Genomic DNA, 19,576 nt, shown 5'->3' with positions numbered 1-19,576 from the left:
AGGCCTGGGCTTTCGCAGGGCTGAGGGCTCTCTGGTCCCCATCATCAGACATGGTGGCCCATGGTGGAGCCCCACATCCATGCACCTGGGCATTCCAAGAGCATTAAAATCTCGTGGGCGGGCCATCTGTCCCTCTGCCCAGGGCCGCTGTGGCTGCTGGGACACTGCCTCCCCTGAGCTCGCCCTCCTGGAACGCACCTAGGGCAGCGGGTGGGCAGCAGGGACCCTTGAGTCAAACTAACACTGTGTTCTGGGCATTTTTTGCTTCCAGCAATGGGCTCCAATCCCCAAGAGAGAAGAGAGACGGTGAACCAAAGCTCCCCGCTGCTGAGAGAACCCAGACCCCTTCCTCCATCAAGTGTGCCCATCCAGTGGCGTCACAGGTGTCCCTGAATGCCCCTCCTGCTATGACAAGCAGTTTTCTGAAACAATCCATTTGCTGGGTCAATCCTACACAACACACAGTCCCAACATCTGACAGCCGGGCACGAGGACTCATCTGGAGCTGATCTGCAGCCCTTTCCAGAGAGGCCAGAGCAGCTGAGACAGTGAAAAATTGTTCAGTGCAAAACAAATGTCAACTACACCCACTTTCAAAGAATCTTTATTCAGAGCTAGGGTTTAATATTTATCTTCAGAGATCTGTACCAGTTCTCCAAAAAAAATCCAAAAATAGTTGCTTCTGTTTATATAGATGGGTATTGACAGTTATTACATATTATAAAAATAAACCCACCTCACTAGCGTGTTGTCTGGCCTGATGGTTTTGTACACTCACAGGATGAACAGTGTTGAAGACCAGCCAGTGATGGAGGAAGGAGCCGGGCCTGTGCTGTCACCTTCTGCAGGGACCAAGCACCCCTTCACTAAACATGTGGCCCAGGACAGCTTGGTTCTCAGAGGCAGAGGAGCAGTGTATCGAGGGAAGGACTGGCTGCCCAGGGAACTCATACCAAGAGACACCTGAAATGCACAACCCTCTGAGAACATAAACTGAAAGGCAGACGGCAGTGAGGGAAGCCACTTGGCGTGCTGCACGTCTGCATGTCTCTTTTGTCGGGGAGCCCAATCTTTGCACCCACTTTGGACACAGGAAAGTCCTCTGGAAGACGTCTGAAAGTCTCAACGTCGAGACAGGAGGAGCCAGGAGTTGTGAGAACTTTCCACTGACTGAACGCTCCTCTGAGTCCCATTGTTCCACGTGGGATGCAACTCTCCACCTCCCCCCCACCCCGAACTTCTAACCAAGGTCAACAGGATCAGAGCCCCTGGGGCTTCTGGATTTTGGAAGCTTATTAGCATTTCTAACTCTGTCTCCATTTCATCGTTCCTCATGGACACGTGACACTGGTAAAACCTCTAAGTCACCTCTAAGTCCATTGGGGAGCACTTTTTCCCCAAGAGCAGGTGTCCTGAGAGGAACCTCCTTTTTAGGGCTGCCTGGCTCTTGGGGAGCCTCCTTGTGTCTCTCTTGTCCTGTTCTGATTTCCTGACCTTGTGTTCCGACAAGGACACAGCAAGCAGATGGCATGTCCTCCGCATTCAAAGTAAACACCTCCTCCTCAGAAAGCTCTAAGCTCATCTGAGCGAGGGGCAGCGCATCAGCCCTGGGCCTCCCAGGGCGCCCAGAGGCCACGAGGGCTGCACTTGGGGCTTCTCCAGTCACTTCCCTGCACCAGACTGTGAGTCTGGCAGATTCGTAGGCTGATCCTTCCATGAGCACAGGACTCTGAGCTTTGGGGATAGAGTGTGAAAGGGAGACGGTGGCCAAGAAAACCATCAGAGCTGCTCCTCAGAGGGGCCCTGCCTGAGGCCACTTCGGCTTTCCATTTCACCGTGGAGGGCTATGATGACACGAGGTCCCTTGCCTGCTGAGAGCATATGTGTCTATAAAGAGGCAGAGGTGCCTTTTGGCATTTTCATTTCATTTACACCCTTAAGGAGACAAGCAGTACTCGGGGGGCTCTGACTTGTGGCAGCCTCAAGTGGCAAAATGCTGGGGTGCTCAGAAGGGACCAGGACCTTGTTCTCTACTACCTTCTCATGACCAGGAACCACACCCAGGCGAGAAGCCTGTGGGAGCTGGCAGTGCCCTGACCCTTGACCCCACCTGGGAGAGCAGGGCCAATCCCAGGACAGACGTGTGCTGACTGACAGTGACCCAGACATGACCATCCATCCCCAACTCTAGGCGGCCTGTAAATCTAGTCAGCACCAGTGTGCCCATACCACTCATCTATATTTGACATAAAACATGCTCTGAGATGTTGGTCTGTCTGCTCATGGCTAACCTCCCACGGCTCTCGATAAACATGCACTCAGTCAATGGACACGTCACTGAACCCTAACTTTAAAGGGGAGCAAAATCAAAACATATGGTTCTTTGGGGAAAGTGTGCTCTACTCTCCTTCCATAAGGATATTCTAAGTTACAAGATTACTCTAAAAAGCACCTGGGTCCTTACGTTAAAGCCACAATCACACAAATGTTCAACCACTGAGAAGCCACCTCGGGCCACAGGGGTCAAACACACTGGTCTGAACACTCCCTATTTGAGACAAACATCCAACACTTGACAGTATCAGGGTGAAAGCTGAGGCGGTAGCTTTCTTAAGTGTTAGCATTTGCAAGCAGAGCAGTTAAAAAATTGTAAGCAAAATGAAAATCACCTTGTAAACTTGCTGTGCCGTGGGGTCAGCCGTCCTGTCCCTTCAATTCCTGAACTGGGTGCACACGCACAGGAACCAGCTGGCAGGGGGCCACACCGCGGGGTAGAGGAGCCCCTGAGACCTGACCTCAGAAGGCTTACAAACGCAAACCTTGTTGGCCAACCAGGAGGCGGTGAGAGGCAGACCCACCCCTGAGAAGCTGTTAAACCGCCCTGAACACAGTCCAAGTGTGTCCTAGAGTCTCCTCTTCCCACATTCTCAGCCCACCCACTTCCTGGAGAACGTGCCCTCACAGCCGAGCCTGGTGCCCAGGGCCCTCCGCCAGAGGCACGCGCAGTCTCCATCCCACCCATCAGATAGTTCAAGGTCTCCTGCTGCATAAGGTCAAATCCTCGGTCTTCAATGCCTCCGCATGCCGCTGGTGGCTCCGTTCAGGACTCTGTCAAGCAGACACTCTTGGATTCGACCATGACACCATGGCTTCCAGTTTCCAAAGCTACAAAATCAAGCCTTCGAAACAAGCAGTCGCTTTTAAAAGTGTTTTAATTACAAATGTGATTTTTGTAGCGCAGACACACAATGACGACACCCTCTCATCGAGAACCCACCACTCCATACAATTGTGTGTGCGCGCGTGTGTGCATGAGTGTGCGTGCGCATGTGTGCGTGCACGCACAGCAGACTGTCTTTGATCCAAAGAGCTCTAGCATGATCTATGGGTTGACATTTCTACAGAAAGAAAAGAATCACTTGATAAAGATGTATGTTGAGATGGACATACACCTATTTTTTTGTTAAATAACTTTAATTACATCACTGTAAGTAGATTCTGCTTCTGCTCCTCCCACAGTGCACACCGATGAGATTCACTTGTATTTTAAACATGCATGCTGGGAAAAACAAAAACACAGGAGTGCTGTGGGTACAGGTGAAATATTTTAAGAAATGACTCTCACTTTGTGACATGGGCTTGGCCCGCAGTGACAATGAAGCCCTGGTGACAAGAAGAGCAGATGGCCAGAGGTGGAGTTCCCTTCAAGGTTGGGAGCAGTTGGGGACTTTCTGTCAGCAACTCTCAACATTTCTGGCCACCCTGGGTTGTCATGGTAACGCTTCATTTTGGACAGAATACAATTGGTGATTAATGCATATCTTGCTCTTCAGCAAAATACTATTCAAGTAGTTTTAACTTAAATATTTTAAAAGTAACCTTTACATTATTGAAGATTGGTAAAAAACACAGAATCTGACAACTCCTCCTTTCATTCAATCGGATGCTTTGCGAATCTTCACTTTTTATTACCATAATTTAGACAGCAATTCCTGGCCTGTATAAAGCTCTTTGCAGGACTGTTTTCAAGATCCATCTTTTCCTGTTACTGGTTCAAATTTAAAATGCTTTCAGACCCTTTGCCACTGCATTATAAGGAGGAATACAGACCTTTTCTGTTACTTCCTTTAGTTATAAGTTTTGTAATTAAGGGGGTGCTATAAGCTAAAGAAGCCCCAGCTAATTTCCATCACATAAAAGGGAACTGTAAAGAATTTTCCTTTTCAAACCTGAAGGAAACATGATGATTCCAAGCGAAGCCTTGTGAAGAGACTGCAACAGTAGTAAAATGTTTGGCAATCAAACGTTAATTAGAACTAAGTCCTCGACCGGGGATGGTGCCGTCTCCATGAACAGGGTCCTTCGAAAAGCTGGTTTCTGCCAAGACTGAAGCTCCAAGCAGCCACTTGACGGCGTCCAGCCTCTCGGTCTCCAGGTCCTGGGGCCAAACCGGTCCCTCAGTAGATATCTGGGCAGCCTGAGAAGTCCCGCTCAAAGTAGCCCCCTGTGTATAACCAGTCGGGGGTCCCCGTGTAGGGGTTACTGCCCTGGTGAAACCACCTGTAACACAGAGGGGGTCAGGGGCGCTGGACACGGACACACAGCACAGCTGTCGCCCTTTCCTTGGCTCAGGATGTGTCCCTCTCACCAGGCATCACCACGTCAACACGTGGTTTGAAAATGCAGCTCAGGGAAACACCTTCAATTGAGAACTATTAATCACATTTAACTCAAACGCTCTCGCCTACAAACATCCACCGATGTCAGCTTCACTTCCCAACAAAACCTCAAGGATTTAACAGCACACACTCATGCTGGGCCTCTACCTGAGGCCAGCCACTGTGTCCTGAACCCCTGCGCCTCTGAGGGCCAGGACAGTCACACTGCTCTCATTTTCTTCCTTGTAAAGCAGACCAGGTTTGCTTGTTAGTTTAACTGGGAAAGAGGGGAGAGATTATGGGCAAAGGGAAGCTAACGGTGGCCTCCACCTGCAGCACATTTCAGCCACTGGGCCTGTAAGCTGAAGGCGGTCCCTGCTCACCAGGTCCCCCTGGCTCCCCGAACGCCCGGAGCGCCTGCTGCTACCTGCGGCTTCACTCTGAACAGCGACAGGAGCATTTCTGTTTTATGACATGAAACGACTGAGGACCCTTGCAATTCACCATGGAGCGTATTTTGGGGAACTCAAAAAGAAGTAATTATCTTCTCAGAACATAATCTTATTTTCAAAATTGACTACTTTAAAAAAAGAAATGAAAGAATGTTAACTATTTTTACTCTGTCTTTTGATGGAATAAAGCAAATTCTAAATATCACATTATTAAAAGTATAATATCAAGTGAAATTGGAGGCCCAAGCATCAAGAATTGGTTTTAAAACATCAGTCACATAGTCATGAGAGGCGACTGTCACTAGGCTTTGGAAACCATCACTATAAAGTGTCCAGCTTGAGAGGAAAAATATGCTGATTAAACAGCTCAAAACCACCAAAAAAGTTTTGTAAGACTAAAAGTTTAACTTATATAAATATTTCTTTCTTTCTTTTTTTTTTTTTGAGGAAGATTAGCCCTGAGCTAACTACTGCCAATTCTCCTCTTTTTGCTGAGGAAGACTGGCCCTGAGCTAACATCCTTGCCCATCTTCTTCTACTTTACATGTGGGACGCCTACCAGCATGGCTGCCAAGCGGTGCCATGTCCGCATCCGGATTCCGAACCAGTGAACCCCGGGCTGCTGAGAAGCAGAACGTGCGCACTTAACCGCTGTGCCACCAGGCTGGCCCCCTACATATATATTTTTAAATTATAGTATAGCTTAAGTATTACACTACCTAATTGACTCCTTACTAAATGGATTACTTTCACATATGATATGGAAGAACATACAAACGACGACTAATTTAAAAGACGCTTCAGTAAGAAAAGAGGACTAGGGCCTCACAGCCGGTGTCCTCTAATTCCTCTCTTAGATTCTGCTCGGTCTGGGTGAGGTGTGTGCAAACACACGCGTGTGCACCCCCCTCACACAGTGCTGCAACTCCCCATTCTCATGCTGAGCCCTCTTGCAGGGTATGGGGAGAAGAGGTACGGGCGGCTCTCTTCCCAACGTGGCCGGCCCACGGCCTCTCGGGCCCCGCTTCGACACGCGGAGCATGACGGAGGAGGGCAGGAGGCAGGCAGCAGTGCGTGCCCAGGGTGGCTCCCAACGCCCCCTTCTCACACAGCATCGCCCTTGTGAGCGATGTCATTCCTTCAGTAATGGCTTCATTTAGGCTACACGTGTGGGGCCCTCCTCACCGTCCCCCAGTGTGTGTGGCCCTCCTCCCTGTCTCCAGGTGTGTGTGGCCCTCCCCCCTGTCCCCAGGTGTGTGTGTGGCCCTCCTCGCTGTCCCCAGGTTTGTGTGTGGCCCTCCTCGCTGTCCCCAGGTTTGTGTGTGGCCCTCCCCCCGTCCCCAGATGTGTGTGTGGCCCTCCTCGCTGTCCCCCAGGTGTGTGTGTGACCCTCCTCCCTGTCCCCAGGTGTGCGTGTGACCCTCCTCCCTGTCCCCAGGTGTGTGTGTGGCCCTCCTCACTGTCCCCCAGGTGTGCGTGTGACCCTCCTCCCTGTCCCCAGGTGTGTGTGTGGCCCTCCCCCCTGTCCCCAGGTGTGTGTGTGGCCCTCCTCGCTGTCCCCAGGTGTGTGTGTGGCCCTCCCCCCTGTCCCCAGGTGTGTGTGTGGCCCTCCTCGCTGTCCCCAGGTGTGTGTGTGACCCTCCTCGCTGTCCCCAGGTGTGTGTGTGGCCCTCCCCCCTGTCCCCAGGTGTGTGTGTGGCCCTCCTCGCTGTCCCCAGGTGTGTGTGTGACCCTCCTCGCTGTCCCCAGGTGTGTGTGTGTGGCCCTCCTCGCTGTCCCCAGGTGTGTGTGTGGCCCTCCCCCCTGTCCCCAGGTGTGTGTGTGGCCCTCCTCGCTGTCCCCAGGTGTGTGTGGGGCCCTCCTCGCTGTCTCCAGGTGTGTGTGTGGCCCTCCTCCCTGTCTCCAGGTGTGTGTGGACTCTCCTCACTGTTCCTGGTGTGTGTGGCCCTCCCCGCTGTCCCCTCAGCCGCCGCAGGGTCCCACCTCGTCTGCCACTCCGCCTCCTCTTTGGCTCGCTCCCTCCGGGCTTCCCTCTGCTTCTCCTCCAGCCGCTCCTTCTCCTGGCTCGCCAGGTCTAGGCCAAGCAGAGAGGGCTGGGTAAGGAATCAGAGCTGACACTGAAGCTTCCAGTTTATGTCAAGTAGAGGGGAGGGCTACAGAAAGCAGAGGCTGGAACACCCCTTGCACCCCAATCTGAGGTGAGAAGTCACACTTTGGTTAGAAAATCACGGACAGTAAATCTCATTATCAGGAAACCAAACCAGTCATGAGAGCTGAGGCTCGGCTGCCAAGCGCACAGCAATGCCCAGACCTCAGCATGGCCACGGGCGGGAGGCAGGACGCGTCTACCTGGCCACGCAGAGGAGCGCGGCAGGGCAGGGGCGCAGCAGCGGTGTTCTAGAACAGCACCAGTGGAGCGCAAGCGTGAAGCTCGTGCGGCCCTCCCCACCCCACCCTGCTGTCGGCCCTCCTCCGAGGGCTTTCTCTATCAAACACCACTGAAACAGAGCCCAGGGACAGCGGGAGGCAGCGGCACATGTTACGTCTTTCACTTGACCTAGGGCAGTAAGTGAAAGGGCAGGAAGCAGGCCCACTGCCCACTGCAACCTTAGCGCTGCTCTGCACCACGCTAGTCCACGGCGTGCGCACTCCGGCACGGAGCCTGGGCCTCAGCCCCTCCAGCCGAGGATGCGCGGCTCCCCACACTGACGTGAGGACTGTTAATGAACACATCCGGTGTTTGAAATGTAACCTATTGTCTGTTGAGCCTAATAATTTAAAAGTTGGGGATATGTATTTTGTATGTGTTCTTTTTCATTTCATTTTTCTAGTGTTTTAATTTTTGTAGTATTTGCAAAAGGACTGGTCTGCAACAGGCTTGAAATTTTAAGAAATCTTTCACCACAAAGTTTGAGAAGCACTGTTCTAGAAGATCTAACACTTCTTTACTTAAAGGGGACAGCATTCCATGAGCCAGGGCTCGGCACCTGGCCTAAGGCCCCGCCCAGGCTCGCAGAGGCACGCACCCATGTTGCCGTTCTCCATGCCTCGGATGTCCGGGCGCAGGCGGCAGTCCGTGGGAGCCAGGATCTTCTCCATGCCCGTCTCCAGCTCATTGAGACTAACCGTAAAACTGGTGAAATTATACATCTGGAACAACAGGCACGGAAAATGTTACTATAAATGGCATTCTTTTCTGTACACCAGTCAGAACTTGAAGCCACAGATGCTCCCTCTAAACCCGTTCAAGGCAACTGAGTGTCACCTGCTCACTGGAGATGCTCCCGTCAAGGTCACCCAGGGGCAGGGGGCTCCTTCCCTGCCCTAAGGCACACTTCCCGCTGTGTCCCCTGGGGCTCCTCCTCCCCACCCCTATGGGGGCCACCCCAGGCCTCAGTCCTGGGCACTCTCCCCTCACCCTGACTTCCGACTTGCACATCTGTCTACTCAACAACTCTGGGATGTCTGAGAGAAATTTCAAACTTAGCACATCTGAGACGGTCGCCGGGTCTGCTGTCCACGTCTGCTGCACCCATAGCCTCCTGGGCCTCTGCAGCCCTGCCTTCCCTCCTGCCTCCCCGCTGCCTCCCCGGCAGCCTGGACCTCAGGACTTGCCTACCAGGCCCCCTCTTCTGCTCTTGCCCAGCCACCACCTACCTCAACAAGCAGCCATAGAGGCCTACCCAGTCCCCATGGTGTCCTATGTCACACATGGTAAAAGTGGGGTCATTGGCACTCCTGCCCTGGCCCCCTACTCCTCTACCCTCACTCCCACAGCCCCCTGGGCCTGGCTGCCCTCATGCCAGCCTGCCCCTGGGGGCCCTTCCCTGGCTGTTCCCTCTGCCTGAACATGGCCCCACATGCCACACAGCTCAACCCCGTCTCCCTCAGGTCCCTGCTTGAACATCTCCCCATCCCAAGGAGCCCCACTCACACCCTCATCACGCCGATGCCAGCACCCCGAGTCCCCTTGCGCTGCCCAGTTTCCCCAGCACCTCTGAACGCACACATGTCATGCGGGTGTGCAGCCACTGCCAGCTGCGGCCTCCCTGCGGGCCAGGGGTCCTGCCTACCCTGATCTCTGCTCCACCGAGTGACCTAGGCCCACCCGAGGCCTGGTAGGCCAGGGAACTCAATAAATACTCACTGACCGAAGCATGGAGGAACAAGTGTTCTTTTTAAAAGGAATTCCATGAAAAAAACATACGCTTTTTTTCCTATTACATTATACTATTTTACACTCTACTAAAATGATAATAGCGGCTGTGTTGAGGTAAGGTACTTATTTGCGAATGTTTCTTTATTTGACACATGTTCTGCTATGTTTATAGGGTATGATAATATAATAAAAATTTTACAATATGTTGTATATTTTATATATAAATACTTTGAATAGATTAAATATATTACGTTATTATGTAACTGTTTTATATATTATACATTATTGTAAGTAATATAATAAAATTATATGTAATACAAATTGTAAGTGCAATTTTCAACAATAAATATCAAAATGCATTTAAGCATCTAAATTCACAAGTCTGAAAAATAACCTCTTTGAACTGGTTTGGAAATCCCTTCAGTAAGCTGCAGTGGCTGGAGAGCTTTGAGGCTACACTGGATGTGGCTCGGGGGGCAGGAAGCCCTCAGGGGCTCATGCTGCAGAAGCACAGTCCGATTAAGCAACAGAGGATCCCTCCATCTGCTTTGGGACAATGGACTGAGGCAGCTGGTGTGGACTCAGGGCCAGGGAACAGCTGGGTGGCCTGGCCAGGGGCAGGGGCTGCAGAGAAACCCAGATTTGTGAAGAGGTGGGTGTCGGGGTGGGGGAGCACGGACCTGGGCAGAGTTGGGGGGCCGGGTGTTGACCCTCCAGAGCAGTTTGCTGCCTGGAATGACCTGCACCGTCTCCTGAACCTCAGGCACGGCATCCACCACGTCGCCATCAGCCTTCTCAGAGCCGTTGTCCTGAAACACAGAACACCTGACGGTCAGCCCAGAGCGAGAGCTGCTCTCAGAGCACCTGTCAGACCAGCTGCTGAGCCCCTGAGCTGAGCGAGATGGCCTCTCTAGCAAAGGAGAAGATACCACCTCCTCCCCAGTCTACGATCTGGCCCTCCCTCAGTTTAAGGCGAGGATCGGGTCTCCTGCTTCCAGAGTGTTCGCCTTCTCTTTGCAGGGGCTCCCTGCACTGGGGCTCCCCAAAGAGAGGGTGGGAAGTCAGCAGCATGGCATTGCTTTCCTTTGGGAAGAAGCAACACAGCAGAAGAAGATGCTCTCCTGAGTCTGATCACAATTAGATGTGGCAACCTTCTAAAACAGCGCGAGCCGTTCAAGGTAAGGGGGACTCTCCTAACTGGCGTACTTCTGGATGAGAGACCTTCCCACGTGCCGCATTTCTGCTGGCCATCAAGTGCTTCACATCTGGTGACTTCATGGTATCTGAGCATTTCTAGACTAAACTCCAACTGAACATCACATCTTAATAAAAAGATACAACTGCCACACTTATTTTCCAAAATCAGTGGGACCTGGAGAAAGCAGAAAGTGGTTATTCACTTAAAATATGACAAACACGGTGTGAAGATTCCTTCACTAGACCACACCAGGGCTCATTAGCGCCGGCTGTAGGCTCCATGGTTTGGTGCCAGAAGCTAAATAAAGACACAGCTCGGGGATAACTAGTCATATAAAACTCTCTCGCAAGGAACAACAAAGCTAAGCTAACACATTAAAGACATCACTAAATGGATTTAACTTTTTTTTTTGTTTTTGAGGACGATTAGCCCTGAGCCAACATCTGCTGCCAATCCTCCTCTTTTTGCTGAGGAAGCCTGGCCCTGAGCTAACATTCGTGTCCGTCTTCCTCTACTTTATATGTGGGACGCCTACCACAGCATGGCTTGCCAACCGGTTACCATGTCTGCACTCGGGATCCGAACCGGCGAACCCTGGGCTGTCAAAGTGGAACATGCGCACTTAACCGCTGCGCCACCGGGCCGGCCCCTGGGTTTAGCATTCTAAGTCTGTACGGTCTTCAAGTGGAACTTTACTTTTTTTTAAGTAAAAGAGCATTATTAGAAAAGATGTCTAACAGCATACATGAAATATCACAATATAAAAACACTAAAAAGTCCTAGAGGAGGCTGAACACTTTTGTTAAATATTGAACAGCTCAGGCTTGGTATATTCTAGTTTATTATCTAGAAAAATACGATACCTCTTTTGAACTACCACTTCTAGTTTTAAGCTCAAGAATAACTATTCCCATGTAATGTTATAAACCAATGTCACCTCGATTACAAAAACAAGAACAACTAGTCCTAAGATAGTCAGCACTCCAAAGCTCCAGAGGAGCGCATCCTTCCTCAGCCTCTCCTGCTGTTGAGTACATCGTCTGGTACCCAGAGCTGAAGATGCGGGAATGGCGCTCACTTGTTTCACTAGGTCTCAGCTAACAAGGCGCAGGGAGACAGGAGATTTATTAAGAAGCATCCAGAACGTGGCGTTTCCAGGAAGAAATGGAGGTGCGCCCTGATTCTGCCAGGCTCAGGGTAGGTGCTGGATGCCACAGGAGCAGGAATCCTGGAGCCCGCGGTCCATCACAGCAGCCTCCGCCCAACTGGAAAGCAGTAAACTCCCCCAGCAATGCAGACGCCAGCCACACGAGCAGCTTCATGTTGATGGATTCTGCACATTCATCTTTTCCAGCTGGGCCACGAAGGCCCACAGCACCCACAGGCGAGCGGGAGGCCAGCTCATGCCCTGAGCTCATCTCCAGCAGGGCTGGAGCCAGCGCACCATCAGGGCTCTGCCCCCAGGGTGCCCATGCGGGCAGCACCTTACCATGGGCCTCCCCTTTCTCAGGTGGTCACCTCTCCTCTCCTGCTTCTTGAAGGACTCATACGCAACAGGGTCTATGCCCCACAGACACTCCGTCCATTTGCCGTAGATCATAAAGAGCTTCTTTTTGCTGCAGTCAAAGGGAATTTTTAAAAACCAAGTTAATAGCAATTATAAACCATCCATTCAAACATGCAGCACCTTAATTTTGACTATGGAATAAATTCCTGTTCTGGCACATCTTCTTACAAATTTTAGGATATCTCCAGATATAAATCCAAAGATGAAAATGTGCATTTTAGGATCTCTCCTCATGCCACTTGAGACTATTCATACTCCTTATACCACAACCGCAGAGAAAACGAAGATACAAAACCTAAGGGTGGACGACAGGGCAGTGGGAGACAAGAAGCAAAGAAAAAGAGTGTATGTATATTTAAATTTAAAACCCTACGTGCCTATCTGATTACTGTTCCTTAAATACGTTCAGTTTTTATGTACTGAAGGTCCTTCAGCCCTTTTTCCATAATTACATGAACAACCCTTCCCACATTCGGGGAATACTGTTTGCTTTTTCTTTATAACCATAAATCGGACACCCCGTATCATTAACCACCTGCATTTTTCATTTAATAACCTCTGGAGATCTTTCCAGTCATCCACCAGAGCTCTCTGCCTGATTCCAAAAGGAACAATGCCAACAGTGCCAGGCCGTTTTTTTTTTGCATCTTCCTTGGGAGGAGAGCACACACAGTGGCCACACCCTCCCTGGAAGTGCTGCTCTGCCAGGCATGTGACATCCCGGGAGGGCACCTGTGTGTTAGAGGCTCAGCCTGGCGAGCTGGCAGGCAGGGACCAGCTGGGGGACACAGCCAGTCCTCACTCAGCAGAGACAGCTTGACAGACACACTCTGTCTCCAAGCGGCAGAGCATCAGGAAAGAGCTCACTTGAATTTGGGATGGAAAGCCACAAACATCAGAAGAGGGTTTGCTCGTGCTCACTGAGAGCTGGTGAGTGTGGCCTCGGTGTCATGTGGCTCGGACTCCACTCCTACAGCCTGTTTCTGTAAACGAGCCGACCACGGTCTCTCTCGCTCTGGGTTGTTTCCGCCAGGCAGAGGCTGCTCACGGCGCGGGCCAACGCCCTCCCGGTAAGAGGACTGCTGTCCGGCAAAGCCGCACGCTGAGCCCCAACTTATTCCAACAGGCAAAGTGGTGGGAGTAGCCAGGTACCCAACAGCGTGGGATGCAGCAAAAGCACCCAGTGCTTTACCCCGGCAACGTGTTTCCACTTGAAAATGTACGGATTTTAGGGGTTGGAAGGACTCTCTTGACATTATATACCCAAATTCCTTACTGAAAGAAAAACAAACAAGACATTTGAGACCCAAAATGTAAGGTAACTAATCCCAAGGCGGAAAAGAACCCAGAAAACTTGTTAAAACACTACTGACCACATCTCTGGTCACAAAAACTTTCAAAGTCCCTAATGTGTAGACTGGAATGAGCCAGTCACACGATGAGGATGCTCATACAAGCTGATGTTCAACTTCTGCCTGACAACATGCAGTGGCTGCCGGGAGAGAGGAGATACACGTGTAAATGTTTAAAATCTCAGTTATCTCTGTAAAACTGCAGTACCCTCTCTCAGCGAAAGTGCCTAATTTCCTCATGTCCATTGTATTAAAGGAAAACAGACCAGATCTTCTACCCTCAGGAGAGGGTGAGATGGGCTCCACTCACTCTCCACCCTAGAAATTACACTGAAAACACAGCATTTATCTCCTTTTATGCTCAATAACAAAATGTTTTTTCTAAACAAGAGAGTCATAATTTTTCTACTGTGAACAGATGTCACTGGCATAACAACATTTCTGGCAAGGCACAGGCCGTATGGGCGCACCATGAACACATCGTCCGTGGATCTACCTTCTGTCTTGAATGTGCCCTTCCACTTTGTGAAGTTCTTTTCCAAACAATCCACATGGTCTGAAGTGAAGCACACACTTATCTCCAGTTCTGCAGGAAAAACAAACACAGGCTCGTGTTGTATGACACAAAATGTCCAGAAAAGGCAAATGGAGAGACAGAGAAAACGGACTAGACGCTGCCCGGGGCTGGGGGCGGCCTCAGGGAGTGACTACAAATGGCACGGAGGGGGCTTTCTGGGCTGATGGAAATGTTCGAACGCTGCCTTGTGGCGATGATTGCACCATTTAGCAAATTTACTAAAAATCATTAAGCGTCCACTTTAAATGGTGGATTTTATAATATGCAAATTATATCTCAACAAAATGTTAACAGAGCCAGTCAGCCATGAACTTCCAGGAATGAGGCAGGACAGACTGGACAGTGGACAGAGTTTGAGGATGGCCGCTACATTTCCACCTCGGAATCACACCTGTCTTTGGTGTAGTTTAACATTTCAAAATAAACTATTGTAACTAAAGACAAAAGCAGTATCAACACGGAGCATTAACCATGACTTCAACGCTGACCAGAATCAGATCCAACCACCACTGGGCATGGGGTCTCCCGTCAGTGAGGCCTGTCTGAAAGCCAAGGGAAGGAGGGACTAGGAAGGGGGCGCAGGGCAAACCCTCAGAAACTCAACAGCAGAGGGAGACCAGGCCCGGAGGCACGCAGTGAGCGCTTCCGGACCCCGCATGGTTTGTCTTGTCCGCCACCCCCAGTCTCTGACTGTCACACAAACATCAGGTGCTGCTACCTGTGGTTTAAAATTTCCACCGTTCCGTACTGCTCTATCCAGAGCTTCCCAATAATCACGTTGTGGACGCAGCAGGTAGGGTTGGTCCAGGTGTAAGCTTCGTCATGTCTGCGAGATGCCAGAAACAAGAAGTCAGAGGCCAACAAGACACGGCGCAGCCCCAAACGCACACCACCAGACAGAATTAACCCTAATTGCCTTAAAACTCGTACACGAGTACAAGAGTGCTTTGAACTCCCTTGAACATGGCTATTTAGCATTCGTTTGAAATTTATTTCTTCTTTCCTTTGTAGCATCAACAAAGCTTTCTACTTAAATGTCAAGACAAGTTAATAAGCAATAAAAGAAGACTGAGACAAAGAGAAACGGCTTTCCTGTGAAGCTGTCAATAGAAAAGCCATTCCAGCAAACAGCCTGAGGGAACTGCGCGCTCCTGAGCAGGAGGCCCTGGTGGGCTGGGGAGCGGCCCAGAACAACACTCCAAACACCTTTCCTTTTATGCCTCATCCTCCCCAAATGGCCTTATCAAAGAGGAAAAGAACCTTCAGAAACGTGAAGGCATCAGACGGCCAGACCTGCGGCCAGACCTGCGTCTCAAGGGAGGCTGCATCAAGAACCACAGTTAAGGGCAAAAAGCAGCACAATGCAGAAGTAGCTCATGACAAATATTTGGAATTCCTGGAATTTCCCAGGTGAAACCCAAACGCATTAATTAACAAGGTTTGCAACTTTTCAATTCTACACGCCTCGCCCCAAGAAAGCAAGATCACTGCAAGACAGGCACGTTTCCCAGAAAGGGGTTGCCCTCACTGGGCCTGGTGGCCTCGTCAGCCCCAAGATGCAGTGGGGGGGGGGGGGGGGGGCGGGGGCGTATACTCCTCCAGGTCCTCATGGTTCTCTGGCAACCAGCCAGGCTGGGCCAACGAGAAGCAAACATTGCATCCAATGCTTCGCTACAGCAGGCTGCAGTCAGCAAGACTCAGAGCTCAGACGCGCGGCGGCATGCCACAGCCTGGACGCCGGTTACCGCGGGTTTGCTAGGACTCAGTCTGTGCTCTGAGGTGTCTCCCATCAACACCACATTGGGGAGCACTAGATTTACATTCAACAGGTGGGTGGATAGCCTCACAGACGGCCCCCTCAATGTTCCTCACCTCCTGGAATTCAAATCCTATATCACCCTCTCCCACACTCAGCCAGGGCCGGGCTGTGTGACCAACGGCACATGTGTGTCGGGGGTAAGGTAGGGGTCACTTCTTTTTTTTCTTTTAAAGATTTTATTTTTCCTTTTTTTCTCCCCAAAGTCCCCCGGTACATAGTTGTGTATTTTTAGTTGTGGGTCCTTCTAGTTGTGGCATGTGGGATGCCACCTCAGCATGGCTTGGTGAATGGTGACACGTCCACACACAGGATTCGAACCAGTGAAACCCTGGGCCGCCGCAGCGGAGCGCATGAACCCAACCACTCGGCCATGGGGCCGGCCCCAAGGGGTCACTTCTGAGATTAGGTCATAAAAGACACTGGCTTTTGTCTTGGTGGCTCTCTCCCTGTGGGTCCCTGGCTCTGAGGGATGCCAGCGCCATGTTGTGAGCAGCCTTTTGGAGGGGCCGAGTGGCAAGGAACTGAGGCCTCCTCCCAAGTGCCAGGGACGCGAGTTTGGTGGCAGATGCTCCGCCCCAGCCGCCTTCGGGACGCAGCCTGGCCCACAGCCTGCCTACAATCTCATGGGGCCCTGAGCCAGAACCACCAGCAATACAGCTCTCGATTCCCAGCCCGCAGAAACTACGCAAGAAAGCAAACAGCAGTTGTCTTAAGCTGCTAAGTTTGGGGCTGTTACACAGCAAGAGATAACCACTACCATCAGTGACCAAAGCACATCAGGATCACGTGGGAAGAAATGGGGAGCTCCAACAGCAAGGAGATGCACTCTTCCAAGTGACGCCCCAGCCCGGGTGAGGCGTCCAAGGGGTCTCGGGAGTTGGGAGCTCTTAAGTGAAGAAGTTTCTGCTGTTGGAAAGTCTGCCTGACTTAGTAGAAAAGGGCCTGACCCTTCCACTAGGAGGAAGATCATATTGTTCCCACCTAACAAAGATGGATTTCCTTTCAGATAAGCAGCACTCACTTGGGTTTTTCAGAGGCAGGGCTCGGGCGAGACTCCTCCACTTACTTGAGAAGCTCCAGCGTGATGGTGCCCCGTGGCTCAGCCTCCACGCTCTTCCCCCAGAACTTCAGCTTCGGGTAGATGGAGCCATGAAACAGGAAGTCCTGACTGAGGCCTTCGGAATAAAACGCACTAATGGGGGGGTGGTGGCTGACCTGCTCCGATATAAATCTGAATCCTAAATCTTCCCTAGGTACAAAGACAAAAGAGAAAAGAAGGGGAGCAGGGGACGGAGAAAGGCCACATTAGTGACAGCAAAACGCAGTAACAGTCGGCTCAACAGCCCTCTCGGTGGAGCCCACAGCTCTGCAGGTGACAGTGCTCCCACGCCTGGAGGAGCTGTAGGGCCGATCCTGCCTTCCTGTCCGGGTGAGGGGTTGGGAAATGGGAGCCGCTCCATGCTGCCACATGGGGCAGAAATATCCAATACTTGCTCTGATGTCACACTTGGCCTAACACTGACCACACAGACACACAGACACAAAAATTGTGTCTCCAGGGCAAATCTGAACACCACACAGAACAAGTAACAGTGGAGAAGCCTTCCACCCTAACCCTCTGCTCACACCCTCCAAAGGACCACCCAGAGCACACACAGGTCTCAAAGCATCTCTTACAACCAGTGACTTAGAGGCCCCTGATACCAAGCTGTCATCTTAGTCCTTGAGAGACGCCCAGTGCCCAGAACCAAGAATGATAACTTTATAGCCTTTCCAAAGGGCGTTCCTTTCTAGCCTTCTTCTAAGACTCCTGGAATTTTTGTGATGGAATGTCTTACGCCCCAAGATATTCCTGGCCAGGAAATAGGATTTTTAGTACATTCTCTTTTTCAATAAAAAAACGTCAGTTTTTAATTGTTCCGGAACTGTGAATACACCTACAGTTGTAGTCACTAAAAATTATAAAAGCTAAACCACATAATTACTAACTTAACTGAAATCAGAATTTCCAATCATTACAGAGGAAGGAAAGCTGAAAAATTAGATTTTAAAAGGTTGCCTACCAAAGTATGTAATTTAGAAAATGAATACTTGTCTAAGAAAAGAAAGTGTTATTTTTAGCTATCCAAGAGCAATCTGTAAGGATGAAAAGACACTGGTGAATGACTTGGTTTAGTTTTTTGCTCCTCAAGCAGGAGAGTGCTCAGGTCTTAGCTGCATCGCATACAGCAGACACCGGCAGAAGTACGACCTGGAAATTGAGATATGACAAACCAAGTATGTTGAAGTTTAGAAAGAATGTTAGTTTTTTCTATCAGTCTAAGAAACTTTAGTACAACCCCTGAATTAAGTTCCTGAAAAAGACTAACAATTAGGTGTGTCACACTGTATTCAGCATCTTGGGTTGTTCGTATTCTCTTAATCCATATTGCTCATTTCCCATTGTCTAGAACTCTTTTCATATTATGCTTTGATTTCTCTTTTCAAGATATTTTTTGTTGTTGTTTTGTTTTTTAAAGACTGGCACCTGAGCTAACATCTGTTGACAATCTTTTTTTTCCTTCTTCTTCTTCTTCTTCCCCCCAAAGCCCCCCAGTGCATAGTTGTACATTCTAGTTGTGAGTGCCTCTGGCTGTGCTATTTGGGACGCTGCCTCAGCACAGCCTGATGAGCAGTGCCGTGTCCGCGCCCAGGATCCAAACCAGAGAAACCCTGGGCTGCCAAGGGGAGCGCACGAACTTAACCACTCGGCCACGGGGCCGGCCCCATCTTTTCAAGATAGTTTAATGGTGCTTTTTAATAAACTAAAATGCCAATAATAATCTAACAGCTAGATAAGGTTAGAACTTCGAACACTGACACCAAAACATGCTGACTGGAGGGAGGAAACTATTCCTAAAGAGAAATCTAGAAAAGGAAGAATACTCTACAGGAATTCAAAACAAAACACTCCCTTAAGAGTGACTCTCCAGGCAAGACTTTCTCTCATCTGGGCCTCAGTTTCCTCATTTCTAAATTGGAGAAGCAGTCCCTCCTGCTGTGATACACCATAACCCAAGGTCACCTGCTGACCCCTCTGTCATCTACAAGAAGCCCACGGCAGCACACATCACGCTGTCCCCTGACTCCTGCAGCTCTCTTGGAGGTAATGAGATTGCAGAACCGCGGCTCAACCACTCAGTGCCAGGCACACCAAAGCCACACTAAACATCAGGATGGTGCCCCACACCTGCCTGAACCGTCCAGGACCAGGCAGAAACAGATGACACTTGGAAACTGGGACATTTATGTGGCTTTTCAACTACAACAAGTGATTTATAGGCAGAGGTGCAGGCCTGCCTGCATTACTAAAGATGACATTTCCTCCCCAAATAGTCTGAAACCAGTGCTGACACACACATCCACTGGCACATACATTTTAAACTCTTCACACATCTGAACAGTGCCTATTTTAAGCCGATCAACATCCCAAATCCCACAATCATTTACTCACCATTGAAAAAACTCTTAATCATTAATAATGCATATGTAATAAAGGGCCCGAGAACTAAATCTGATATTTCAAAGAAACTATACTTCTTTGAATCCAAGATGCCACTGATCACACGATACGCCATTATTTTATTTTATGAAAGAAAAAATGCTGTAAATTAAACTATGACATGCAGAAATGTAAAACATGAGAAGTGTGTCTCAGCATCAATGGAAATACTGTAATTTAGAAAATGTCTGTAATATCATGGAGAAATATGGCATAATATTAAATGAAAAAGGATACAAATTAACATTATCAC

General features: G+C 50.0%; 1 protein-coding gene across 12 annotated transcripts in view; it reads right to left on the bottom strand.

Annotated features, from left to right (window-relative positions):
- Positions 1 to 3,194: 3,194 nt before the first annotated feature.
- OSBPL2 (oxysterol binding protein like 2) overlaps positions 3,195 to 19,576 on the bottom strand; it is a 54,754-nt gene continuing 38,372 nt past the window's right edge. For 8 of the 12 annotated variants that reach the window (XM_070246846.1, XM_070246845.1, XM_070246849.1 and 5 more), the window contains 8 exon segments: positions 16,849 to 17,031; positions 14,682 to 14,789; positions 13,883 to 13,972; positions 11,957 to 12,083; positions 9,950 to 10,078; positions 8,137 to 8,260; positions 7,094 to 7,184; positions 3,195 to 4,560 (listed from right to left, as the gene is read on the bottom strand). In XM_070246846.1, the coding sequence (XP_070102947.1) occupies positions 4,458 to 4,560; positions 7,094 to 7,184; positions 8,137 to 8,260; positions 9,950 to 10,078; positions 11,957 to 12,083; positions 13,883 to 13,972; positions 14,682 to 14,789; positions 16,849 to 17,031 (955 nt within the window). In that variant the 3' untranslated portion in view covers positions 3,195 to 4,457. 12 annotated transcript variants of the gene reach the window in all.

The sequence above is a fragment of the Equus caballus genome, chromosome 22 (assembly GCF_041296265.1).
Source record: "Equus caballus isolate H_3958 breed thoroughbred chromosome 22, TB-T2T, whole genome shotgun sequence".
NCBI lineage: Eukaryota > Metazoa > Chordata > Mammalia > Perissodactyla > Equidae > Equus > Equus caballus.
The sequence above is the reverse complement of the archived record's forward strand: the minus strand, read 5'-3'. Positions and strand labels throughout refer to the sequence as shown.